The 27,781-nt window shown below is 43.6% G+C and overlaps 1 protein-coding gene and 1 non-coding gene across 3 annotated transcripts in view; one reads left to right on the plus strand and one right to left on the minus strand.

The window, feature by feature from the left end:
• rab6ba (RAB6B, member RAS oncogene family a) overlaps positions 1-27,781 on the minus strand; it is a 47,825-nt gene that overhangs the window by 15,058 nt on the left and 4,986 nt on the right. Inside the window, exons 2-5 of one of the 2 annotated variants that reach the window (XM_076726635.1) lie at positions 13,104-13,162; positions 3,081-3,134; positions 2,536-2,641; positions 838-949 (exon numbers count right to left, since the gene is read on the minus strand). In XM_076726635.1, the coding sequence (XP_076582750.1) occupies positions 838-949; positions 2,536-2,641; positions 3,081-3,134; positions 13,104-13,162 (331 nt within the window). Of the gene's footprint in view, positions 1-837; positions 950-2,535; positions 2,663-3,080; positions 3,135-13,103; positions 13,163-27,781 lie in introns of both variants that reach the window. The other variant, XM_076726636.1, reaches the window with a different exon arrangement.
• Positions 6,064-6,155, plus strand: trnar-ucu (transfer RNA arginine (anticodon UCU)). The gene is given in 2 exon segments: positions 6,064-6,100; positions 6,120-6,155. It is a non-coding gene; the product is annotated as a tRNA-Arg (tRNA).

The following is a 27,781-nucleotide window of genomic DNA, read 5'->3' on the forward strand; positions in this document are numbered from 1 at the left end:
ATTAGGACTGGAGATGTGCCAGACGGTCATGTTCCATCTCAGTTTCACGTGTTACTGATTTCTTTAATCTGTAATCTACATCAAGCCAAGACGGTGCACATACCGTACAGTACGCACCATTAATACATCCTGGCACGATGACACAAAGCGTTTTATGGTTCACTTCTCCCTTTACTTTGCTCTATTCTTCCACTCATACATTTCTATACATTTCTGCCTCATTTCATTTTTACTCTGCTTCTCCAAGCATTTCCTTTCCAAATCAATTTCTTTTTCCTTCTCAGCTTTATTACACATTCTTTTCACCTCACCACAGAGACCGATCAATTCCATATGTACAGATATGTACACATGAAAAGAAATCCCTTGTGTACACCAGGAGTGTCACCGGGGGCTCAATCACGGATGTATTCACCCAAGCAAGCAATAATTTTCTCATTTAAAAGCAATAACAGCAGGTGAGTTGCTTCATGTTCCACCATAATTACCATAACATCACACAACCAGTTATGCTAATGAGTCTATTCATTTGGATATTTGATATACGAAGTGGCTAACATTCATTTCTCACACCTGTCTTCATACAACACTGAGGTGGTGTTAATATTAAACTCACATGGGAAAGTATTACGGAGTTATGCTGGACCCAAATCATCAGTTCTGTCTCATTAATATTCAGATTTATTCAGTGAGACACTCTGACGTCTAATGAAATGACTGACTCCGTCACGTTTTGTTCTCCAGGTATTGTCCTCCACTCACTGTCCCTGCACGCTGACTGACACTTACTGCTGAGTGAAAAGACAAAGTGAGGCAGGTTCAGCCGTGACGACGTACCTCTTATCTGCCAGGTCTGTTTTGTTGCCGACGAGCATAATGATGACATCACTTCCTCTCTCCGTTCTCACGTCCTCGATCCACTTTGACGTCTGCTGGAATGAATTAACGTCTGTTGGGAAAGGAAAAGGGAAGAAACAAAGCGGAGTCAGATTAAAGAGGCTGTTTGTGCGGCGCTCAACACGCTGACACCTCTGCAGCTCCACAACATTCACGTGTCAGCTGCGTCTACACACAGCGGCACGCTCTGTGTTTTCACAACAGCTGGCAGGAAATAAACTGCTGATCCAAAATGAATGAATGTTTCAAAGCACATGGAGCTGATTATTATTAATGAAGAAAATACAGAAAAATCCCATGTGGTCGATCATGTCCAAAAGCTGATGAAGGATACTGTATGATTCACAGGACTGGAGTTAAACAATAAATCCATGTTACACTGTCCACGTCCGGCTCTGTAGCATATTAAAGTGACTCTGCCACGTCCACTGAGCACACAGCTTGCTGCCATGCAGACTAATGGTCATACGGTATTCTTAGACGGCGAATTTGCATGGTTTTGGGGATGGCAACTCATATTTTTCCATAACATCAGGAGTAAAATTGTCTTCCTGAGGGCAGCCGTGTTATAGTCTTTGCTCTTTTAAAAGATTAAATAGAAGCCCCTGACAGATCTGAGAGAGAATAATGTCACTTTCTGTCATGGAAAATGCTAAATATTCCTGCCAGCGCCAACTGGAAAGAAATTATATGGTTTCACAGGGTTTTAGCTGTATGGATGAGCAAGGGCCATGTTTGACTGTGCTACAGCAGAATGAAACAGCTCGGTGATGCTTTCGGGATAATCTGTTCTGCCTGTGTGTGTGTGTGTGTGTGTGTGTGGGGGGGTCTTCTCTTTAGTGAACAAAGAAAAAAAGACTTTAAAATAAGACGCAACAGTCTTTCTTTCAGTTACTGGTTCTTGATGTCCAGCTGAAACCACATTCAGTCATCCCACATGATGTAAACTGATAGATTTTATCATCAAAAGAAAGAAAAAATGTTTTGGTGGAAATATCAGAAACGAGCCAGCAGCTGGATGTCTGAGCTCCAGAACTGAACCAGCCAATAAACCTGCACCTGCACATCATGTGGCCACCAAACTGACATGTGCAGCAGCTGAGCAGCTAGTTAGCTATGTAGCCTACAAACTAATGCTAGCAGTGTGCTCTTCTTCTGTGAGTATCTGTTTGGCCACTTAAAAAGGTGGAGAAGAAGAACTGCGTTCATATTAGATGAGATGAGGGCTTTAGCAGAAAGGCTAATGTGGTTGACAGACACTGACATCACCGCTTTATATCAGATTTGACTGGTTTGACTGGGTGGTGCAAAACAGGGTGCACCATCATGGAACCAAAACATATAATTGGGTTGCTAATTTTTCCTCCAAAAACACAGAACACGTGGTTTACAGAATGCATGTGTTTACTTTAGCAGGTAAGAGAATCTGAGATGATGGGACGTTAATACAAGAGGTCTCATCTCATTGCACAGGGGATCATAGTTTCTTATGGGAAATACCAAGAAACATCAGTAGACAGGTAAAAAAAAAAAAAAGACAACTGAAGTGTGATTACTTGCAGGTATAACAGAAAAAGGCTAGCAGGCGAGCAGAAAAGCGTAAGAATGACATTCAAATATCCGGTACGGGACACTGACTTGTAATATCGTAGACCACCACAGCCACAGTGGAGTCCCGAATGTAGCTGGGAATGAGGCTCCTGAAGCGCTCCTGTCCCGCTGTGTCCCAGAGCTGCAACCTCACCTGGGGTTCAGAGAGAGAAAGCTGAGGAGGCTGAGATTATTCAGATAGTCAGAGAGCCTGGAAACAGAAGGCTCCCTCCACACACACACACACACACACATACACACACACTCACACACACACACACACACACACACACACACACACACACACACAAGCTTACACAACACATACGCTGTCAAGGTTGCACTGCTGTAGGAAAGATTCCTCCAGATAAACAGACATGCAGACAGGTTTGATTGGACTCATCCACTATCCTGAGCTCGAAAGACGACATGCTGCTGATCAGTGCCGCTGGGCGACGTTTCAGTGCATGCATTACTGTAGCGATGAGCAGCTCTACAGTACGTGTTTCTATCTGAGTTCCTGCACTGCTGGCACATCGCAAACATTTAACATCTCCGTCATGACATTATACAGCTGTGAGTGAAGTTCTTACCGTTCGATCTTCCAAGTACATGGTTTTCGACAGGAAGTCAATTCCAATTGTGGCCTAGCATAAGGAAAGAAGACATCACTGTAAATACCTCGAAAAGCAAAGAGCAGAGTGTTTACTGTGAAGCTGAGGAGGAGGAGGACCGAGTACTGTAAGATTCATTACAGTCCTGATCACATCACATCGCCCCATGCAGAGGCCTAATACATAATTCAATCCAGAACAGCAGCGCTGCCGATAAACGAAGCACTTGTGAAGCTCACGATGTTCAACTTTAGTGGATTTTTGATTCAGCTTCTTCTAATGTTTCTGGTGTCTATTGATTGATCATGAAAGGCAGTTAGCTTTTAAATTGGAGCAGCTACTATTGTGCAAATACTCCAACAAACAGAACGCCTGTATTTCTTCGATATGTTGTGCGTTTTATATGTTTTTATTCTCAAATGAGCAACTTAAAATCATGGCCCTTATCATCCCACATCATCCATTTCTAAAGGCAATCTAATCATTCCCTCGTTGTGCCACGAGGCAGATGGCACTGTGTTCCCTCTTTAAAGGATGTTTACTTTCCGCAGCCAAGCCTGCAGCTTTCAGCCTGCCGTGATATCATCAGGTGTTCTGGCTCGGGCCAATCGAAGCCGAGGAATCAACGTTAAACTGCAGAATCTGGGTTTGTTAGTCAGACTGATCCCAGAACTGTTCAGTTTTGGACATGTGGCAATGAAACTTCAGATCTCTGTGAACCTTAAATACTTCTAGGAACAAAAGGTGTGAGAGTCAGAGGAGTTTGGAATGAGAGAGGTTTAATGATGGTGGAGGCAGATGTGGTCCGTGACCCTTTCGTGTGGTGCATCCAGATGTTTGGTGTCTCGGTGAAAGTTGGGGACGAGGGCGTAAAGGACAGAAGCTGCTGAGGTACTGACGGGGTCATTCCTCCTGTATGTTCCTCAGGTCGTTTGTTCCCCTCACCCATATGGAACACAATGGGAACATGACAGAGGGTGTCATGCTCCCAGGGTGAGGTAACATTTTACCTTGAAACGGGTCAAATTTGAACGGAACACAATCGGAGGGTCAATGTGTTTTCAAAGACCACAGCAAATAAGGGAAGCACGAGAGGCATTAACTAGAGGAATTTTAACTGAGTTTCACTAATGTAACAGAGACGGTGCTTCTAACAAATGAAGGCTGCCAGGTTAATTTAGATAACACCAAATAGAAGGAGGCGGGTTTTATCCAACCTGGACACAGAGGCCCCCAACTACCTGATGACCCCATGACACAGCAACCCCCGGCAGACACCACGAGACCATCACTTATGTCCACAAAGCACTGACCTGAGGAACAATGGACGCTGGCAACATACGACCCTGAGAACATAGGAACCTGAGAACGTATGACCCTGGGAACAACAGACCCTGGGAACACAGGACTCTGGTAACATAGACGGGCTCCCAGACCGTCCCAGGATTACGCAGCGGCCTCCAGCTGCATGTTTAAAGCCTGGGTGACCCCAGCCTGCAAACTAAAGCCTGCCAGCTGGAGCACGAGCTGCAGACGAGGCTGACGGAGAATCAGCTGTCTGCAGACGAGGCTGACGGAGAATCAGCTGTCTGCAGACGATCCAGTTTCCGACTAGTCGATACAGTTCACTCATTGTACCGAGACACATTCTGGTACGTTCGTACCCATCTGTGATTAAGCAGGCGCTTGTTTCTGCTGTGTTTGTCTATGCTCGGCAGTCCAGCGGGGCGCCCACTGCCCACTTTGACAGATCTGGGCATCAGCAGCTCGATCACGCTCTCGTTTCCTCGGCAATGCCAGCTACCACAGTGGACTAGCTCAGAGAGTCTGGCATGAAGACAGGACGTCATTTATACTCCTGCTTTACACTCAGTCAGACCAAGAAGAGCTAAGCTGAAAATAAACAGCCTCAAAGAATTAAAATTATAAAGTACTTGATACAAGATTACAGTGAGGTTTGGCTGCATCAGCCACAAAACAGACAGGTGGATTATATGAACTTCCAAAATAAATCTCCTGTTTATTCTGGCAGAATACGCTCTCAAAGTATTTCATAACTTCATGTCTTTCTGTCACTCGGATGCTTAATAGACTGAAAAAAATGCTGTCTGATACAGATTAAAAGCACCACAGCCCATAAAAAAATTTAAAATGAAAGTTTTGACCATTCGGGTCCTCTGAGAGAACATTACTGATCTGGAGTGAGATCAGTGACACGATGGTCTGAATGAACCAAACGTACAGAGATGTTGCAGGGCTTTCTGGGGGGATGTCGTAGACACTGCAGGCTTTTTTCTGGTCCCAGTTTAAATATAGAATCCCACACAGACAGCTATACATGAACAGATTAGATCAGCAGAAATTATTAATATTCCTTTTAAATATTTAACCAGCGCACACTGCTAGAAGAAAGACCTCTTACAGCTCTGAGGGCCATTCTGCCCGGGAAAAAGGCGAAAAACGCTTTAAACAGATGGAACAGACTTTTCAATATCTTTTAATTTTAACTTGAATATTTCCTTTGGTCATTTTGGTCTTAAGATATTCTTTCATGCATGAAATCATCATTAAAGGAATTGATTCTTGATGATTTTGATGATTCATTAACATTAACATTGACAGAAACAACACTGGAGGTTGTGGGGAAATCTGCAGAGTCCTGTTATTCAGCAGGACTGATGAGTGAACTGTGAATCATTAATTACAAACCAGTTTTCCGTCTCTTTTCCATTGATTGGACATCCTGCGTCTCCATCCTCCATATGTCTGCTCACCAAAACTTTGGGAGCATTTAATGTTCTGGATATGATTTGATTGTGATATCGAAGATAACAATGCTCAGCTGAACACGCCGCTGCGATATCGTCCCACTGTTTGAACAGAGGAGACACTGCTATGAAATAGATTTTTAATTTAAAAGCCTGCACGTTGCAGGTGGGTGGTGTTCTTTGGCCAGTCAAGAGGCTCTGTGGCGCAATGGATAGCGCGTTGGACTTCTAGTCAGCTCCAAGAGGAGAGATTCAAAGGTTGTGGGTTCGAGTCCCACCAGAGTCGACCTTTAACTAAAGTGTTATCTTGAGACCAAGGCGTCCATGCTGACTTGTTCCTGGAGACTGTGACTTCACTCCTACTCCCGCCGTCCCTTGGCGATCATATTGATTAACCACGACTGGACGATCTGAAAATAGAAACCGACCCTTCTCCTGATCTGAGTCATCCCAATCCAAAGCCACCGATCAATAGTTATCAGACAGTGTGAGCGGTGAAACTGACCGACTTCTTAAAATGACGCTGGAAATCACAGGTAGGTAAAATACTACTGCATTCAATCGGATGGAAATGGAGGCACAGGTGACATTATTGGACTGACACACGGGGGAGGTGTGCTGAGCGATACCAGACCAAACATCCCTGCTCCACTTTTCCTGAGCACATTGAAAAAATACATTCAGACAGTGAATCTGAATTCTGAAAGGAGGTAATATGATCATGTTTTATATTAAGGTGCGCATATGTTATGTTACCAGAGTGACTGATGATCAAACACGTCCGGATGATTGTTGGCGATCAGTCTCTGAGACCACGTGCAAAGTGTGTCTCAGCCCATGTCTTTATACTGAGCACAGGCTCAGGGTTCACCTGCTCAGAGGTCCTGGAGGACGAGGTCTGCAGTACAATCCAAATTAATTCACATCTGAGGCGTCTGCGCTGACATTTAGGCCACAGAGAAACGCTGCATTTGGCTTTAATCACCACACAAAACTTAAACAAATGCTTGATTTTGAACTTTCAAGCCTTTTTCCATTGTGGTGTTTCTGCTCTTATGTAAGTAGAGGGCCTGAATACTTCTTCCACCACTCGGCTCCCACCAGGACTTTCAAGGTCCTCCATCTGGCAGGGACCGCTCCTAAACCAACAGACCTTGATTCACAGTAAGCATACTGGCATTCGCTCACAGCGCCATGTTTGACAGAATGTGAACACACAAATCTGATTAATCTGAAGCACGAGAGGGAACAGATCCCTTTGTGATCACGCCTTCTTTATCAGACAGCAGCCTGTGGTTCTAATATACACACAACATAACTATTACAGCATGCTACATTTGTAACCACAGTAATGAGCAGAGCTATTTAACTCGTTTGACTCGTGTCACAAAGCATTATGGGTAGATCTGTACCCCACCACAGCATTAATTTAAGCTGAAACCAATCTTCCAATCCTGATAGCAGACTGGGTTGTTGTCGCAGCAGCAAAGAGAAAAATGGAGGAGATAACGGAGGATCGGGGCTGCGGCTAACAATCGTTCTCATATCCTCATGATTGATTATCTATCGGTGGTATTTTTGATTCATCCTTCAGTCTGAAAGAAAGAAGTGAAAACAATTTCCTGCAGGTGACGTCTTCAATCTGTTTGTTTTATAAGAGCAACATTTCCATTGGTTAATAATTCAGCTGTTGTAAGAAAAGCAGCACACGCTCACATCAGAGAAGCTGGAAACAGACAGCGTTTGGTATTTTCGCTTTATAATCGACGAAATCGATCAATTATCAAAGAGTAATTTTCTTTTGATTGACTAATCTATCGATTGAAGAATTGTTTCAGCTCTACAGACGACATAAATGGATCTGAAAATAAGTTTAGATGTATTGTCTCTAACTGTTGAAACTGTTTTAGGGCTGAAAATTCCGATTATTCATCTGAAATTACTCATTTTCTCAAATTATAGATTCAATGTTTAGTCTGAAAACAGTCAAAAAACAGGGAAAAATTCCAATCATAATTTCCTATAGTTTAAGGTGATGTCTCCAAGTGCTCATCTTGTCTAAAAAGGACAATTTATTATCACGTAAGACAAAGAAAAAGAGCAAATCCAATGACAAACAATTCTCTACTAATCAATTCATTGTTTTAGTTCTATACTGTTTACTCAAAAGGGGTAATACATATCAGATAATGCGGAAAATGATCTGAAAAATAAACCATTTTCAAAGTTAATGTCATGAAAAATGTGATTAAACTACAGAAAGAGTCAAATTTCACACCTTCACTGTCTGTAAGTGTGACACTTGGTATATTTTTGAAACGTCCAATAAATCAGATTCACAGATGCTGCACTAAATAGCGGCGTATTTGGCGGAGCAGACAGATGCAGTCACAGCCTGGTGGCCAGGCCTGACTGACAGCTCCACCACAGCTGACAAAAGCATTCAGCCTCTGGAGGGCTCTGAGCCCTTTAGCATGTGCTGCCAGGCAGTGAGGACGCCTGCCTCTGTCTCTCTCGGCTGGGTGGCTGCTTGATGGGAGTCTGCTGCTTTAGAGGGAGCAAATCTGGCCTTAGTCATCCTCCTGCTGACTAAAGCCGCTACCAACCACACACGGTTTCATCTTTCTCATGGCCCTCGGTCTCTAAATATACTGCTGCTCTTCCTTCAAACGAGTGAACTGGATCTGCTCAAATCTGAGAGGCTGACGTAGATGAAAACAAAAACATGTGGGGATTCAGTACGTAGGCCTGGAAAGCGTGACTTCATAAACCTTCTCATCAGGACAGATGTCTCCTGCAGGCTCACATCCGAAGCATCTCTTCCACCCTCACTGGGCAACTCCAGCCCCCCCTCTGTGCAGCAGCATAAACACTCAAACCGAGCTAATGCATGCAGCATTTTAATTAATACTCAAAGGTCTCGAGAGATGAGCTCGAAAAAACTGCAAAATCATTTACAGCCCTAACCTGTCACCGAGCCAGGGAGGAGAAAGAAGAGGCATTAAGGCACGAGGGGAGAGGGTGCAGCGTGCAGGCGCACACACGGGAGAACACACACATTTACTGTAAGAGAGAGCGAGCTTTGATCTATGGCTGCACAGCAGAGGTTATAGCACCCATAAGAAAACCATTAATCCACTCTCTGAAGAGAAAAACCAAGAAGGACTGAAGAGGAAGTTTTGTGGACGAAGGGTTAAGTAGTGGATTCAAATAGCTTCCATTCACACAAATAAAAAGACCAACTGATTTCCATACTCCTACCTGGCTGCTGTTAGCATCTGATGCACAGGCCATTACAACAGCGTGGGGCAGAGACTGACAGACAGCAGCATATAGAGAGATTATTGAAAAAGCAGATGCTATCTGTCCTGCGGCTGTCTGCCCACTTACAATGGGAGGACATGGCTGAAAAAGCGAGAGTGAGGAGAGCACTCTGTCCCTTCAGGCCTCATCACAACCAGGCCGGTACATCGGGCCATTTGTCAAGGAAACCGCATTTCTTCTTCAGAGTGACTGCACTTGCTGCTGACTTTGATGGCGGCTGGGTTTCAAAGTCAGAATTCATCCAGCTGCATTCAGGTTGGGAGTTACAGCTGTGGCTTTGGTGCAGCACAGACTGCACGCAGCAACAGACGGCCACGTTCACTACAGCTAATGGTGCTTCGTACTTAGTGAGCTGCTCTCTCTGAACATGATGCAGGAAATGATCATGTCGCATTTACCATCCATCCACGTCGACTGTAGCCTGCACACAGTCTCACACAGGATCCTGAAGAGTCATTGTGAAGCCCAGTGACAGCAGCTGCAGGCGTCACCATCTTGGCAGTGCCTGACTCCGCTTCACTCCTGGCTAATCCAAAAATGAGCAAAGAGGTGAAGCTGAGGTGGTCCGAATGAAGCCTGGGTGCTCAAACCTAGTGGCTAACTGTCAATCAAAGGTGATGCCCATAATTATGCATAACTTTAAGCCTTAATTTAAATGAGTGAGTTATATAAAAATTCACCATTCAATGTACCAGACTATAAACATGCTCATTTCTGCTGTAAATTTGGGCATTTTAATATGGGGGTCTGAGGGGATGGGACGGTAAAAGTCGTATTTTTATCTTATGTTTATCTAGATTTTGGCTAACTGGCACCACTGAAAGCCTGCCAAATTAGCTATTAGCAGTTCCTGCTTGCAGAGTGCCCATGGACGTTCAGACAACTGTCACTGGATTACTGTGATACCGAAGAAAACTCAAAATGTGATAGACTCTCAGGAGTTGTGAACATTTACTGACATTTATCTGATATGGACACATTGGTATCCTTGGAAAGTCTATATAAATCTGTGCATTATGTCTCAGTGTTTACATTCAGAGGAGTACGGTTTTTGGTCAAACTGCAGCTGTTGATCGTGCTCATGAACTGACCAAATCAGTGGGTGAAACCAACTTAAGCTCGACTTCCTCATCCCTCAACTCTCCTGTGGCCACCTGGAGAGGAACACCTCAGTTTGGGTCCAGGACGACTAACACTGGACTATAGAGACATCGCTCAACTCTATCAGCTACCCAACCAGCAAAAACTCCCCTTTCTAACCAGAATAAATAAATAGATTCATTTACTTTCCCACCACTGAGACTCTGAGAAGGTAAGATGTGTAAAAAGCAGTTGGAATAAGTTTGCTTCCCAGACCTCGAGTCCACAGCCAAGTCTGCCCAAATATAAGCCTGTTCCACAGCAATTTGTGACAAAGAGATGTTTAAAGAAACATCTATGCATCCTGGAGATTCAGCAGCTTAACAACACAAAGACATGAGCCCTAACAGTCAGTGTGAAACGTCTGCCTCTGTAGTCTTTCATGACTTACGGATGTAGAAATATAAGAGGATGCACCAGCAGCTGTGAAAGCGCAGCATCACAGAGCTAACAGACAATTTAATCCACACACAATGAGCCATCCAAATCTCATTACAGCACACAACAGTCCTTGTGCGAAAGCTGAAGAATAGACATGTTTTTTTTCCTTTTCAGGGGGGTTAGCAGGATGCAGTGAGGCCAATGAAGACAGGTCTGTGTAACAACAACACTGTTAACACAATAAAAGCTAACTGATGTTTGGGTGTTGACGCTGTGCTCTTCATGCTGTGCAGCTCTTCAAAGCAAAAGTTCAACATATTGGGAAATATGAGTATTTGCTATTTAGCAGAAAGTAAGATGAGATGAGAATCTATCTGTTACATATACAGCTCGAGCCAGCAGCTGGTTAGCTTAGCTTAGCACAAAGACTAGAAACAGAGGGAAACTGCTAGCCTGGCTCTGACTAATTAACATGTCCTACCTTCAGACGCTTCCTGGAGTCAACAAATAAACTGATATAACATGCTTATAAATTAGCTTCAGAGGTGCTCGCAGGTGGATTTTGTGACTTCAGACTTCTAGTAGCTAGGCTAGCTTTACTCCATTTGCACAAAAAACCAAAGCCAGAGGCAGGTTAGCGGTTTCTCTCTGTCTCCAGTCTTCGCACTGAGTTCAGCGAACCGGCTGCTGGTGGTAGCCTTATACTGGATTTGAGAGTGGCATCTGTCTTATCTAACTCTCCATTAGGAAGCAAATACATTTCCCAAATGCTGACCTATTCATTAATAACTTCATTTCCAGTTTTAATTACAGATGTTTATGCTGACGAGTACAAGAAAGTCAAGCTAGACGGAAGAGGTGAGGAAAAAGGGAAGCAGGCTTACATCAAGAACCGAGGCAATCTTTAGAGAGCGCTGCTGATGAGTGAAAGGAAGCCGGGTGTCTCGAGCTTTAAAAGGACAAGGAGGCTGCAGAACATTATTAACTCCACCGGCCTGACAGGAAGCCTGCTGGCCAATTTTATACCTGATGGAAATGTCTTTTCCAACTCACAGATGTGTTTAAATGAAAGAAAGAAGTCTCCAAATTAAAACAGAGACGCTGTGAAGGAGGAGGGTTCTGGTCTCACCTGCAATGTTGAACCAACCAAAAGTCTAAATCCTTCAGAGGTTCAGCTAATGACAAACAGAAAATCATCACATTTGAGCTAATTTGTGACTTTTCGCTTGAGAAACGATAAGACTAATCAGCTCTACATCCATCAAACAACCCAAGCACCATGTGTTTTCACCCCACTACACACGGCCGGGTCTTCTGCACGCACTGTATTCTTTGTGTGGTGAAGAATATTTACACATAATCCACAAAAATTCCATAAACAATATGCAACACTCAAATGAAACACGTAAAAAAAGACCCATCACGATTAGTTTAACAGAAATAAATATATCATCATGCAGACCAGTCTAAACTGGAGAGTTCTCGGTAATGGTGGAAAGCCGACAGCTGCAGCCTACAGTCTGACTGCATGACGGAGATTCTTCCCTCTGGTACGCAAAACGAGCCATGAAGCAGTTGCACTGAGGGATATACTGGTAAAATTATCGGCACATGATGATTAATATTCAGCGACAAATCAAGCTGCATTTCTTCCCGGAAGTTTAGAGAAAACAAAAGTTCCCTCTTGAGTTTTCTTCGTGCTCGGCTTTCTCATATCCTGATGCTATTTCAGTGTTTCTTGGGCTAATCTGTTTATGGTTTTTGCACAGGCTCATATCAGTGTATGTTCCCTCAATAGAGAGCCTGAGCAAGCTAAAAGACACACACACACACACACACACACACACACACACACACACACACTCTATATGAGACTATATGAGATGGAGAGTGAAACGGCTTTGTGAGATTTATTTTTAATTCCTTTTTTATAACTATGTAAGTAGATACTTTTTGCTTATAAAGCAATAATCCTGCGGGTTTTATTTAAGGGTCCTTTGCGTGCCTGCAGATGCTTGCAAAGACCTCTAAAAGAGCTGCGGCTGCACGAGCAATATTCTGTTTTTAAGATGACGAGCGAGATTAGGCTGCTTTGGAGAGCGGGGTTAGAAACACTGATCGCCTGAGGCCACACACTGAACTGGATGCTGTTCGGTTCAAAGGTGTCTGTTTCGACATCCGTGTTGCTTATATCGTCCTCGTTTTACACGGACAAAAATAGATATTTCTGATGACTTCGTTTCATTTATTATCATGTCTTTGATCGATGCCTTTGATTCCTGCTTCACTGTCGAAGGAAAGACACACAGCACAGTGCAGCTGAATCAATAGAGACAAAATTGATCATTAGAGGCAAAGTATTCACTCTGAGTGCTGCCGTAGCACCTACCTGATACGTGTTGTCAAAGCTGTCATACATGAACCGTGTGATCAGAGACGTCTTTCCAACTGCAAGAGAAGAAGAAGAAGAAGACAGAATGCATTAAATGAGGGACAAGAGGCTTCATCTTCCTCTGTTCAGACACTCAATGAACGCAGCAGTGGGTAGTTATGGTTTCTGCCAAGGCTGTCACTGCTGCCCAGGGAGCTCATTACTGAGCGCGGGGGTGACCTGGAGGTCAGCAATGGCATCAGGTCCAGATGTAATTACAGTGCTGCTGCCGCTGTTGGCATTATGTGCACTCCCAAAACACAACATTTCCCATATAACATATTTAATGGGGAGAGCAGGGTGATGAGGCACAGACCGACTGGACACCTGACGGAGAGGACGGATATCCGAGGGCCTCGACAGGTTTGGCTCACATTCACAGTTGTCTATCATCTGCATATCATCAAAACCGAACACCAAGCCAACACAATGGTTAATGAAGTCCACTAAAATAACAGCTGGTTGGGTTTAGTGGCCCTGAAAACCTATTTTCTCAGCCATCTTCTTACTGGGAGCGATGGGGTTCGACAATAACACACATTAACACACCAATCACATTGTAACAAGCTGTAATATTAACATAATACTGAAGAAGCAGACAAACTGGATATTTGTCTGTTACACTCTTAAATACAGTAATTCCTAAGCACTACATTGTACCTTGAAACAAAAAATATCTTAATCACATCAGAAAAGGCCTTTTGGCTGCAGCAGCACAGTGCAGTTAGTGATAGGAATCAACAATCTGATGCAAACTCTCCAGTTTTTGAGCGTTGTTCAGTTCCATCACTGTCGATTCACCTGATCAATGTCTGTGCATTGAAAACAATAAATTAAAGGAAGAGTCTTTCTAACTAATGTCACTTTCAATATCTCCTGAGTCAAGCTGCAAGATATATCCAAATAAAATCTATCCTCAGCAGCCTCCGTCAGAGGCAGAGAAAGTGCCTCCGCCTGTCTATTTCCACATGTTTAAAAAGGTAAAGATTTGGGAGTTCACTTCACAGTTAGGCTAAGAAAGGTGATTTGGTGGTTTCCTGGCAACATTAAAAAGAAAATGCGCCACACTACTCTTTTTTTATCAACTGTAGGCTTCACCAAATAAGGGCGGCATCGTCTGCGTCGCATTTTGCAACCTGCAAGAAGTCGGTCTGAACGAACCTTCATACCTGAAAGTACTCAACTACCAGACGTGATACTTGGCTGTGGGGGGAAATGATACTTAACCAAACGGCCAAAATCATTACGGAGGCGTGTTACGGTATGTGCCTGACAAATGACTGGAAAACAAGCCAACTAATTTCATATCAATGCAATAATTAATTCATCATTTTAGGATCACAAGGCACGATATACCAGAATTAATCACTTATCGAAAAGCTGGCCGGTGACACATGATCGACTCTCTGATAGATGGCGTATATGGTTTTCTGATTCTTTATCCTCAGTGGTCTCACTAATGAAGGGGACTGGAGCACAGCTAATGGGAAAGCCAGCAGGAATCAATCACATCCTCCTCTTCCATCCATTTAGCAGATGATTGGCTGAGAGCTGGTATCTTCAGCGCAACAGGCCTGAAGTGCTTCGGTTAAGTCTAATCTGCCGGTAAACACGGACCCGCCTGCGGATGCTGCTGACCACCTCACAGTTTACTGACATTTCATCGCATTGACTTCTGACTAACAGACTTCTGTTAGTCTCTCATCCACATACACCCTCGAGCCACAAGCACCACCTTTTTGTGCAGATGCAGATTTGTTGTTTTTGAATATTTGTGAAAAATTCAATTCATTATTCATGAGTGCTCAAAATTTGCAAGCACGGGCTCACTCTGTCAACACAGCCTGACTTTAAGTCTCACTTCATCAAATGGGCATCCACTTCCAATTGTCGACAGAGAGAGTTTTAATCAGGCAGACTAATTACATGTGTCTGTGCCCTCACTTGGTTTCCATATCTGCGAGGCAGGATCTAATGCGCAGATACTGATTATGCTAATGATCTCATGCTAATTTATAAACACATCATCTAGCTTACTTAGCTCCAGAGCTGTCCTACTTTAGATGGATACCAGCTCATTTAACACGTACTATGAGCTCAGTCCTGATCTATTTGGAATTCAGATTCCATCGTGACTCTTTCAGTAACCTCTGATCTTCTGTGCATGGAGCTGCAGGAAAAGCGTTACTCAGTAAAAACAGTCAAAACATGGATTAAAAGGTGTGTTCACAGGCTCTAATGGAAGCAGCTAACACTAGTATGGCTGGATAATTAGTTAATACAGAGACCAAGAGATGTGTGCAAGGCTAAGAGTTAGCATAGCATAAGCTACCTACATTATTATGTGGGTTTACTGGCTGCATTTGATTTGAAACTCTCACTCAGGATTGACAGAACCACTGAGGTCGTACTAAACACTATATGACAGTTTCTGGATTTGGGGAAGTTCATCCAGGTTTCATTCATTCACTGTAATGTCTGCATGAAAAACTTAAGGTCAGATTTCAGAGGCAGGGCTTTTCTTGCTCAAATGCTGCTAACATTTGTCCATAATAAAAATTCTTAAATGTGCATTTTGACGTCTTTAATCCAAACATAAAAATGTTTGCCTTTCATCTGTGCAGTGTGTCTTTGGCCTACATTCAGTCTAACTAAATGTTATCTAACAAAGAAGCAGACCTGTGCATTTGCACATTTAAAACTGCGGGTCTAGAACTGTCGTGTTGCGACTGTTATAGAAATGATCCCAAAATCTGAGCGGTAAATCTAAGACTACAGCTAAATCTAGATTTCAACAAGCGTCCACGTTAGCATTTCCTGGGTCCTTTTTGTAGAGACGTCTGTTCACGGTGAAACATCTGAATGTTATAAAAACAGCTAAATCTCTTCTTCTTCACCCTCTTTTCCATCAGCAAACAACAAAAGCGGGACAGACAGCCCAGCTGACCGACTCATTGTTTCATGCTCAGGACAAAATACAGGTTAATACCATGACTCTACAGTTGGTGCTTTAGGTACTATTTTAAACTTGCTCGGACGGCACGCCTTCACATCAGCGTTTCTGAGAGAGCAGAGCGTTAGGATGAAGAGTCCTCAATGCTGACTCATCCTCCTCGACCACTGAGCAACATGAGACAGCACTCTGTGCACTCAGTCACTGCTGAAAGCCTCAGAACTCAGGGACAGACAGCGCGGGGAGTGCAGCATGGACCAAATGTGAAGAGACACTGAAATTCCTTCCACAGACGGGCACACCAGCACACTTTGAGTTTGCTTGGATGTATAAAGCAGTGATGCACATTGAATTACATCACTGGGATGACACACACAAGCACTACCTGCAGTGTTCTTGTGAAGTTAAAAGGCTGAACTGAGTGCGGTATTCAATTTTTGTCAATATCTTCAGATATAACTCCAGGTCTGTTTGTGTGAAATTAATTACTGGGGTGGAAGCAGGAAGCTTAGTTACGCTCGTGGCTGCAATAATTTAGTAAATTTTCTGTTAGGCTAAAAAGGAATGATTAACAAGGCAGATTTTTGATTACATTTCAGAATTAGCTCTGCATTTCTGAACATTTCCCCCTCATAAGCTTTTCATCCTCTTTGCGATTAACGCTGAACACTATTTTCAAGATTACGATGGGATTCAGATGATTAGCAGCTTCAGTCGACATAAAAGTAAAACCCAAAGCAAAGGCAGAGATAACAGCAAGAACCTCTTTTCATTCAGGTCGTAATAGAGGTGCGTTCTCACAGGGCAGCGGGTTTACAGAGAAAACTGCAGCTTATTAAATTCAAAAAGGAAGGACAACATTGAAGTACAAGAAGCTATAATTTAAACTGCCTGGCTACAGGCCAAGGAGAGAGCCAAAGCAAAACTAATCATGTAATGCGGAACAAGCGTTAAAACTGACTAATGCCATCTTTTAATGAAAGCATGCAAAAAACGACATCCCATAACCCACACGAGGAGGCTGGCTATGATGAAGGTAGGTTGGTATTAAAACACGTAACATGCAGGATGGTGCATCTTCCCTTCAGCTTTGTGTTTGAGGAATTCACCCACAGGTTCCAGGACGTCTGTGCAAATGTCCCATCTTCACATTTAGGATATTCAATGCAGCTTTTCCTTTAGTGTCTGACACCTATTGATTACTGTCACACTCTTGCTGAAGTGGATAACGTGTCCAAGCAGCAGCCGGATTCACCCAAACCGCCTCCATGCGGCTCCCGCGTTCATAAAGACCCAGAGGGCTTGTTTTAAGATCAGCTCATTGAAGACCTGATCTGCTGCTGGACTCAAAGGGGACCTCCAAATGAATATGCTAATGTGCTCCTTTTGTGTTACCTTAATTAGTGACTGTCTGGACTGTGGAGGGACGGGACGCTGCATTGCTTGTTGTGATTCCTCGATAATGTCCCAATTAAAAGCCCTGCCTTTAACGACGTGATCAATTTTCAGTTTGCCTTACATGATAGTGTTTTGGAACAACTGGAAAAACATGCTGTGGTTTTCCGTTAGCGTGGTCATACACAGATGTATTCAAATGGCTGCAGTACTTTTGGAGGAGTTCTTCTTCTCTGTTAGGGGTTAAAGAGGATGAATTCATGAGGTTACGTAAGGCCTTTAAATCTTTAACATCCTCGTGCGACGCTGTTTGTGAACTCGGCGACATCATCTTCTGTTTGGACGCGTCACTAGATGACATCCACACCATGTCATCAGTCAGCACCACCTGATGGGACTGTTTAATGTAAGCAGACAGCTGCTCGAGACGGACTGTCTGGGAAGGGAACTTGCTAATATTACCAAAAGCCCCATTATTTGGTTGACTGCTCCATCACGGAGCATGTTTAATGCTGATTTCGGACACATTGTAATGTACTGAGACGGACTGAAAAGAGAACCAAAGTCAGTGCAGCCAGTTAGCTGCTAGCTTTCCAGCTACAGCAGTTCATTAACAAGCCCTGTGAGTATTAAGGTGAGTGAATGTCACTTTGTCAATTTACCGACTGCTTTTTGTTCCAAAACTAGACTGTTTACTGAAAATAGTTCAGACCTTCAGGGCTGTGTGATTTAACAATATTAATGTGGTGACAATACAAAAACATCCATCATCATATCATTTCATATTATGTCCCATTACAATCCAGCTCTTTCTGGCAGGATTTTTCACATTTGAATGATGCTTTCATTCGTCCAAACGGCGCCGATGCTGGCAGGAAATTTGCATGAAGGCAACACAAACAAACATGGTGGAGAATGAACGTGACACAGAACGGGATAATTCTGAGCAGCCAAAAGGAGGAGCTCGCACCTGAAAGAGGGACTACTGTCGAGCATATATACGTCTGACACATGTGACAGCACCTCATCTTCTCCCTGCTGACGACATACAGCCACTAAGCTGTCAATCATGTATTACTTACAGGCAGCTTAATAAACAGCAACACAGACGGGGGATTCCTCCGTGGTGGGTTTCCAATTATAACCTTGGATTTAATGAACTCTCTACTTGGTGTGATGCTTCAAAGACTTTGTGGAGTGAGTTAGCATCACGAGGACCAATTAACGGAGAGACCAGAGCACCTGATGCTGCACAACCTGCAGGACTCTGCTGAGCACAGTCAGCACACAGCTCATCAAAGCATCTCAAAATGCAATTTTACGGCGAGTTAAAGTCCCAACACAGTTGGGCTCGCATTAGGCTTTGCCTCCCTCCTGCCATTTGTGAACTACGCGTCCATAAAATGAGTTAGTTAAGGATTCCCTCAGCTCTACACCTAAACAATCAGTGACTGAAAAACTAATGCGGAACAAATCGGCTAGAACAAACTTGATAAATCACAACGAGGTACCACAAGAGCCGCAGAGAGCTCTCCTGAATGATCTGATTGAAATTAGAGGCTTTAAAACAGAAAATCTCACACTTTTAATGACAAAATCAAGACCTTAGTCTTCAGTGTTATCAGAACATTTATATATAGTGTGTGTGTGTGTGTGTGTGTGTGTGTGTGTGTGTGCAAAAGTATTTTTATCAGCAGAGGCTGAAATAAACTCTGTAAATTAGAGGAACTTTTTCAAAGTGAAGTTTCTTTCCAATTAAAAAAAATGTTCTGCAAACATTTGCAGTTTTGCATTTGAAAGGATTTAAAGAGCTCTTATGGCTGCGGCGACAAATGAAGTATTCACAAGTTAAATGTGAACGTCCTTGCAATTAATCTATGGAGCAGACAATGCACACACGCACACGCACACGCACACACGCACACACACACACACACACACACACACACAGAGTAAAATAAACCTCCCACTAGCACTTCTCGCTGAGCTCTATGAAACTGAATAATAAACTAGGTTGTCCATCCAGCCCTGAAGCTGTGTGCCAAGCAGCCAGGTAAATCCACTGCTGGTCACTTGGCGGCAGGCATCATGGAATACCCTTGAGGACTTGGCAGCCAATCAGAGCATGGCAGTGCTTTCTGCATGGGCCCCACTCCCGCTCATAAGGAGGTGGATAAAAATAAAACGGTGCGTGTCATGCCTCGCCTTCACACGACACCAGGATGAGAGCTCCGCACGCCGCAGAGGCAGATATCTAATATTTAGCGATGAATGAAGGAACAGAGGGAAATAAGTGGTTATTCATGATCGTCCTCGCTGAGGACGGAGACCTGGAGAAGACACAGAACAGTGGGAGAGATATGGACCCTTACATCTGTGTACTTGTTTATTCATCGTCACAGCAGCTGGCATACAGAACCCGACAGGAGGAAGCCAAACAGCAGATGGCCTCAAAATGAATTTCCTTCAGTCTGACTTAAAGAATTACACTCGCATTAACAAGTCAACAGGAGCCGCCACCCAAAGAGCGGTGAAAGAATCATTCTGCAATGAAACTTTCTAGTTTCAATGACACTTTAATGTGATTGATAATCAAACTGCTCATGGATGCTGCACAAATATAACCGAGTTGGCAGAAGCTGGAGGGTCAGCTGCCTTGCTGAAGGGCTGCACCACAGGCAGAATCAGCATCAAGTCGGTTTCCTTCACCCAAAGCTGCGCCTCTCATTGTTTCTAACAATAACCTAAAAATCGTTGTGTCCCAGGATGTGCCACACCTCCAGTGAGAGGAAAAATCAAGATCTTGCATTTTTCATATCGGTAAATCCCTAAACTGAGCCCTGATGAGCTCTCCGGATTCAGCCGATTGATGCGAGGCTGCCTTGGGCAAACTGCGGGACCCTGCTTCATCATCACACACACAGGATTACGTGTGAAGCAAACACATCACTTGGTTAGAAGAAGCTGCAGCCATGTGCTTTACTGTGAGGTCTCGCTCTGCCTGCGTGTCGTCTGACTGGAAGTGAACTGGGACATCCTGCCTCTTTGCTTGTAACCTCCATGTTTCATTACAGTGCAAGCAGAATAATAAAGGCCAGGTTTAGCTTAGCTTTTACCATGCGACCATCTTAGGTACACTAGAAGAGTCAGTAATGCAATGCAATGATAAAACAAGGCTTTTCCTGTTAGTATAAAACACATAATGTCTGTTGATTTACAAACTATTAGTTAGTCTTTAACCTACAGAGAGACACGCCGCCATGTACGTGATTTGTAGGTGAAAAAGACGTCTTCATGTTTAAGCTAAAACCAGGCTACATTTGGTTAATAAGGTCATATTTTTACTGTGTTTCTGCACATACAGACAGTATAAACACTATTTCAAAGGCCTTTCAGCATGTTTTCATGCATCATGATTAATAAAGGAGGTTATAACTCGTTTAAATCCTGCACACCCACACAGGTGTTTCCGCTTAATTTGTCTGAGTTAACCTCTCCTCAGGACTCTGTGTGCGTGTGTGTGTGTGTGTACCGCCCGGTCAGGGGTACTTACTCCTCTGTTATTGTTCATACAGAAAGTTTAATTTCCAGCAGAGCTCAACCCACCACCTACTTCAGCCAAGGTCTAATCTAATGTGAGTGTGTCAGGCATGTTGTACTTCAGGCTGCGCAGACTGCTGAAAAACTGCCATGACATTTTGAAGAGACATTCATGGCTCCCAGATGACGAACCCTCCCGACTTTGGTGTTCCCACGAGTTTTCCTTTAGTGCCACTGCGAGTTTGACATTTGTGGGTTTAGTGACATTTAAACAACTGTTGGCTGGATTGTCATGAAATCTGGCACACGTGCTGCATTCAAGTCCTCCTCAGGATGTAAGAACTTTAAGGATCTCCTGACTTTTTGTCCTGCATCAGTCAACATTTCTCTTTGTCAAATGATTTACTTGTAAATCTAATGACATCTCCAACAGCATCTGCTATAATTTAGTGTTTAGCGCTCATGCTGCTGACGTTAGCATTTAGCTCAAAGCACTGCTGTGCCTCACAGAGCAGCTAGCATGGCTGTAGACTCTTAGTCTCATCAAACTGCTGACGACAAATGAATGAACCCAGGACGATGCATGCATTTCAAAGAACTAATTTCCAAATATGTAAATATCATATATGAGCCTTTTCAGAGTCTCTCTCTCCACAGAATCTGTGCAGCATTAATTGGTTTTAAAATGTGTGTCGTTTGGACTGCACCTGCAGAGAAACTGCAGTATAAACTCTGACCAGGACACGTCCATTTACCAATACGTCTGAATAATGGATGAACATGCTTTCTAACTCAACAAAGGCTGAGTCTCCTGTGCACACATAAAGCACTCAGAAAGCCATTTCAGCTCTTATGCAGTCTAATGAGGCATTTGACGTTACTAAAAGCAACAGCAGCACACACACACACAAATGCATGTACACATCCCCAGTACGAGCACGATGACATATCCACCAAGGTGTGACACCAGTCTTGAAATATGACTCTTGTGGTGTTTGTGATTGCCCTGGGAAAGGAGACACAAGTCATATATCTGCTGTTTGAGGCCAGAGGGCTCGAGACAGACCGACTGGATGTTTTAATGTTAAAATTTGATTCCATTCTCACGAGGCAGAGGGCAGCTGGAAGCTGGAGGAATGAAAACAGCATCGTCTCAGAGAGAGAGGACGCCGCTTTCATTTCCAGACGTACAGTAATGCTGCACTAGTTCTAATATCCTCAGATATACTCGCGTTTTTAGTGTTGAACACAGCAGATAAGAATCAGAATTACTTTATACTTTCAACTGGCTGCAAATATGTGGTGCCTATGAGTAAATCACTACATACTGGTGAATATGAGGCACAGATTATCCACCAGGGAAAAAGAGCAGAGGCACTAACTCACACAGCAAATGCAAAATATTAAATGATAAAATACAAAAAACATACATTTGATTATTCTTCAGGCTCCCAGTCTGATTGATCACAGGACGGTTCAGGTCCTGATCTGAGTGGCATGACTGGCTAACAATTTCCCCTTTACCAGTATTCATTTCTTATTTCTCCCGCCTCCAAACAACTGCTTAAAATTTCATCTGAAATCACAACACGGCTTCGACACACATGGCCAAAAATCAGAACTACAGACTGTAGCTGGGCTGTAAGCCAGCACAATGCTACTGAAACATCCAAACATTTAAATAAAATACAAATAAATCTAAAAGCCTTCCTGTTGTTTCAGTCCGAGTGTATGTTCACACATTCAGCACATGCTGTTAAAGGGGGAGTTTAACCTGCACTGGGCCACACTTACTATGTTTACCTCCTCATTAATTTTCATTGGTTTTCAGTCTCTCTGTTCAGATTATCTGTTGTCAAGTTGTTGCTCCTACATTACCAGAGACCAGCACCTCTTAATTAAACACTGATACAATAAATGCATCCAATTACCTTCATTAATTTTAATGAAAACTTGCAGAATTCTTGCAGACATCATGTTTCCAGCTTTCTATATCCCCTCAGGAGCAACACTGGATAACCAGAGAACTAAATAATGCATATGTTTTATTTGGCACACAAAGCCATTAAGTCCATTCTGCTAATTAAATGTTGATAAATTAAGTTGTGTGATAAGTTAAGCTGCAACAAAAACAAGAGTATGTTCTAAACGACTCACGTGGAAACAGGCTTTTTTAAATAGTGACACTTAATTTTTGTGTTGCTTGTATGAACACTAATTAAATGTGCATAAATAATGTAGTCTGCATGTGAGCAGAGAGCTGCTTGAAATGTCCAACGGCCTCATATGCAGCAAGACTGTGAGATGAAAAAGAGACTAAACAATGTGGAACCTGAGTTTAAGACGTCTGAGAATATTCTGCATGAAAAAAAAAATCAAAGAAAGCAATACAGAGCAAAGAGACCAGTCCATGACTGACAGAGACGTCCAGCATAGTATAGGATGAATCATTTAAGAGTCCCTGCAGCGACCGTGTGTCCAGGAGTGAGCAGACCTGATTAGTCCATGTCTCCACAAATTTGTGTCGAGGAAAAAGACAGAGACGTCTGATTTTAATGCAAAAGCTGCACAACGCTGTGCAGACTGGACAGCCATCAATGTAACCTACAGTGATAGTTTACACCCTTTGTCTGCTGCTAATGAACTGAAATTTCACTACGTAGATGACCATGAGGTGAAATTCCCTTTGCTGTTTAAAGAATAACAAGGAGCAGCACAGGAGTGTACAGGAGCGTTAAATATGAGCTTAATATGAGCTTATTTGTAAATAAAGCTTGTTTAAAGTGGCACTGTGACTGTGCCAGTTGACGCTCGTGTCCTCTAGGGGGAGCACTAAGCCCTTTCGCTTTTTGAGACGTTTGAACTCATTGACACAGCTGCAACCGGCACATGAAATCCTCTGCACATCATAGGAGTGAATATATTTGGCCATTGACCCACAGAGGCTGAAAGACTTAAACCCAGCAGGAGAACTTCAGGCCTTCAGGTTCTCATGGTTTACAGAAACTCAGCGACATGGGCAGTGCAGTCTTTAAGCCTGTTCTCTTCGCCCCGGCAAACAGCCAGAGCCAGTAAACGCTTTGCTTCTGAGTGCATTGTGAAGTGAAACCAGTGGGTCAGACTGGCTCGGCCTCAGCGCTGGCTCTCATGCACCACAAGGGTAAGAAAAGTTACTGTCAGCCAATTCTAATTCAGAAAACGTTTTAATCAAGCTAAAGAGCCCTTCATCAGACAGGATCTGGCTTCTTCATAAGATCCGTCTTACCCTACATTTAATGATCCACATCATGGACCATGATCCACATGGCAGCCGAAGGGTCCCACCAGTGCTGAAGAACTGCACCTGCTACCTTCACTCTCAAACTGCCACTAAAGGTTCTGACAATGAATAAATCTTTTTAAAGGTTTGTTTGCACTCAGGTTGGGCGATGTGTTAAATTACCCAACCGGCCAACCTCGCTAGTTTGCTGCGTTTCTTAGCTTTTTTTAGCCTAGTGACTAAACCAACTACTGGATGTTGGATTCAGCTTCGTCCAATCAGCCAACCCCGGTTTAAAGGTGCAGAAAAGGCCTACGCTTCTAATTATGACCAGTTGAGAAACACACAAAATGCTAATTTTTCTTTTATGTCAAACAGTTCAGTTCCACATGTAAATATCCGTGTGATTAATGTGGTGGAAATGACTCACTTCTGAAGTCTGTCACACTAAGAAGTGCAGCTTTATGTAGTTTTGCAGAAAAGGTGCAACACATTTGAACACTGGCGTGGAAGCAGTACCCTACAACGAAATACCGTTTTGATATTCAGATCAAATAGTCGCGATGGTCCCGGTGAAGAAATGCTGACTCAAGGCTGATCTCACACTATGAAACTCTAGTTTGTTTACCTTTAGATCTTTGTTCTGCAGCAGAAACAAAACAAGCATTGTAACCATTGTGTTTGGGATCAAGGCTTGCCTTTGCGCCAAGGCTGAACTATCCCACAGCTCCAGGGGTGTGTGTGGGACAAAGTGCTCATCTAACCAGACTCCAGCTTCTAAAGATCCATTCAGGTCACAGCCAGAAAAAATAGACAAAAACATCCAAACAGGGCCTCGAGATGCCTTCCTGTCGATCAAAGGATGCTGACGGGATCAGCGCTATAAAGGGCCGCGGAAAGACAGAAATACTTTGCATGTGATTAAAAAAGACCAAAAACGAATGCAACGGTTCAAAAATAGGCGTCGCTGAATACACTGACATCATCCTGCGCTGCCGCAGCCCGACGGCATCTCTGCCACCTGTTTCTCTGCCCGTCGTGTGGTGGTGATTCATTTCTTTGTCCACTGTGTTAGATAAAACACTCCCTACTATGTTAAACTGGAGTGATGAATGTTCAGCTCGCCTCCACTCCATAAATCTCTGCAGGACCTTCTGCGTGGAGCTCACACCGGCATCCCAATGAGACGGTGCGCTCTTACAGTCACGTCTACTGTCCTGATGAAAAACATTAGCTAGCGTCGTTTTCAATGATCAATAAATAAAAAAACCGCTGAACTTTATGCCGTTGTGCCGCGGGGCTGCACTCAGCCTAAAGCGGCCCCATGATGAGGGCTCATGAGGGGAGCTGGGGAAAGGGTAAACACTGATGGAGACCTGCTGAACTCAGTGAAGTGTCACATCCCATGCTGGGTAAATGACAGCCTTCCTCCACAGCGGGGATTTTATTCACAGAGCCGTTCTGTTTGAGCAACTGGGATTATGTTTAAATGGTGTTCTCTGTCTCCCTCTCCCTCCAAAGATCTCACATTAAGCAAGAGCCCAATCTATTTCTAAGACACACAATTTAGAGAGAATGGTCTGCGAAGAGTCTCTGCAGCTGAATGATGTGAGGTACTTTAAAAGTTCCTGAATCTACTCCTGAAGTTTTCTTCCAGATTTATTCTGACAAAGCAGGGAGAGACACACGTAATGAAAGCAGCACCCACTCCCTATTTTATTCTCGCGCTTTATAAAACTGTGTCGTCAGATATTGCTTCCAAAATCTTTTCACTGGCACACAGGCGGGCGGAACTGAATCAGACAGTTTCTCTACATCACTGCATGGGCAGCAGACAGATTTGCAATCCTGTTTTATTCTGGGCAGAGTGTATAAGTGAGGCTGTGCTTTCCCATGGGCCTCTGGGAACACTCCCACTCAGCTGTGCAGCATATGTACAGAGCTACCGTAGCTCTGCTTGATATTCCTTGGCTGCAGACCAGCTCCAGGACTGAAAGCACCGCTCAATAAGTCATAAAATGTTACAGTTTATTTAGAAAAACAAATCTACAGTCATCAAAATTATTTTTAGGCCACTCAATTTTTTTAAGCATCTTCAGGGATGTGCAGAATGGGCACATCAGAAATATACACCTCAGCTGATGCATGTTAGGCTTCCAGTCTTACACTAAATGGATTTTTGCTTAGAAATCAGTGAGCTTAATGATGACATCAGCACCCTCACATGCTCACAATGACAATGCTAACATGCTGATGTGAAGCAGACATCATGCCTACCATTTTAAAAATCATAGTTGAGTATGTTAGCATGCTAACTCATACAACGTAAAGCTGAGGCTGATGGGAATGCCATTAGTTTTGCAAGAACCATCAAATCAGACACATTTCTGGCTTGATGATGGCACCAGATAAAAGTCAGCAGATCAATAGTGCTGATAGGATTCATCCTCTGGGAGCTGTGAACATCTTTACAAAATGTGGTGCAAATACATTCAGCGGCTGTTGAAATATTTCACTAAATAACTGAAAGCTAAGATCCGCTCGTGATGCTAAAGGAAAAGTCAGGGAATAACCAAAGAAATCAGAATTCATCTTGCACTGACCGTCTGTCTCATGTCATCCATCCAGTAACAGTCAGGATATTTCAGCCTGTACCGACCCACAGAGCCATCCTTAGAGCCGTGCCCCTAGCATGACTGCTAACAACAAAGGAGGCTCTCCTGTTTAGTATTGTGTCATACTAAGAAAAGAACACACAGGCTGCAACATGTGTTCTTGCCCCACAGCCATGGATGGAAGGACTAGCTTTGTACATTGTTGGGAGCGATGCCTTTTGATCAATTACACCCATTAATGGGCAGCTGAGCCGATCAATAGCAGATCAAAGCTGTCAGAGAGTTGTTTCCCTCCATCCATCAGAGAAGAAAAACACTTGCCGGGAAGACGTAATGGGAAATGAAAGGGATGACCAGTTATCTTAGATGCAGCTAGATTATCAGATGTTACAACAGCAGAGCTGCCGCTCGGGGAATGTGGGCTGGACTCCCGGAGGCTTCAAACTGCAGGGCTTCCAGTCAATATCGACAGCCTGCCTTCAATCCCTCATTCAAGGAAAATCCTGCGAGTTGACGCTCTGGCAAGTCTATTTACTCCACAGCTTGCCGGCTGCGCCATCGCTACAGGATTCACTTTGAGAGGAATGGGAGTTCAACAGCACTGGACGGCTCAGCAGTCACATCCCGTAACCTGCCTCGCTCTGTTCTAACCCGCCAGCTGAACTCACCTGCTCCACCCTTCACACACCTGAGGCTACACACATAGCATCACATGCTCTTGCACAACAAGGATAGATATTGTTTTGACTAATTTTCAGGATATTTTGGTGTTTTGTAGACTCTCCAACACCCTGCTCCCTGTGTTGTTCCTGGGTGTGGTTCTTAATGGGCTGTGCTGTAAGGAATTTATTCTTTGCGTCATTTTCCTAAGCTG

This window comes from Chaetodon auriga, chromosome 3 (genome assembly GCF_051107435.1).
Source record: "Chaetodon auriga isolate fChaAug3 chromosome 3, fChaAug3.hap1, whole genome shotgun sequence".
NCBI classification, from domain to species: Eukaryota; Metazoa; Chordata; class Actinopteri; order Chaetodontiformes; family Chaetodontidae; genus Chaetodon; species Chaetodon auriga.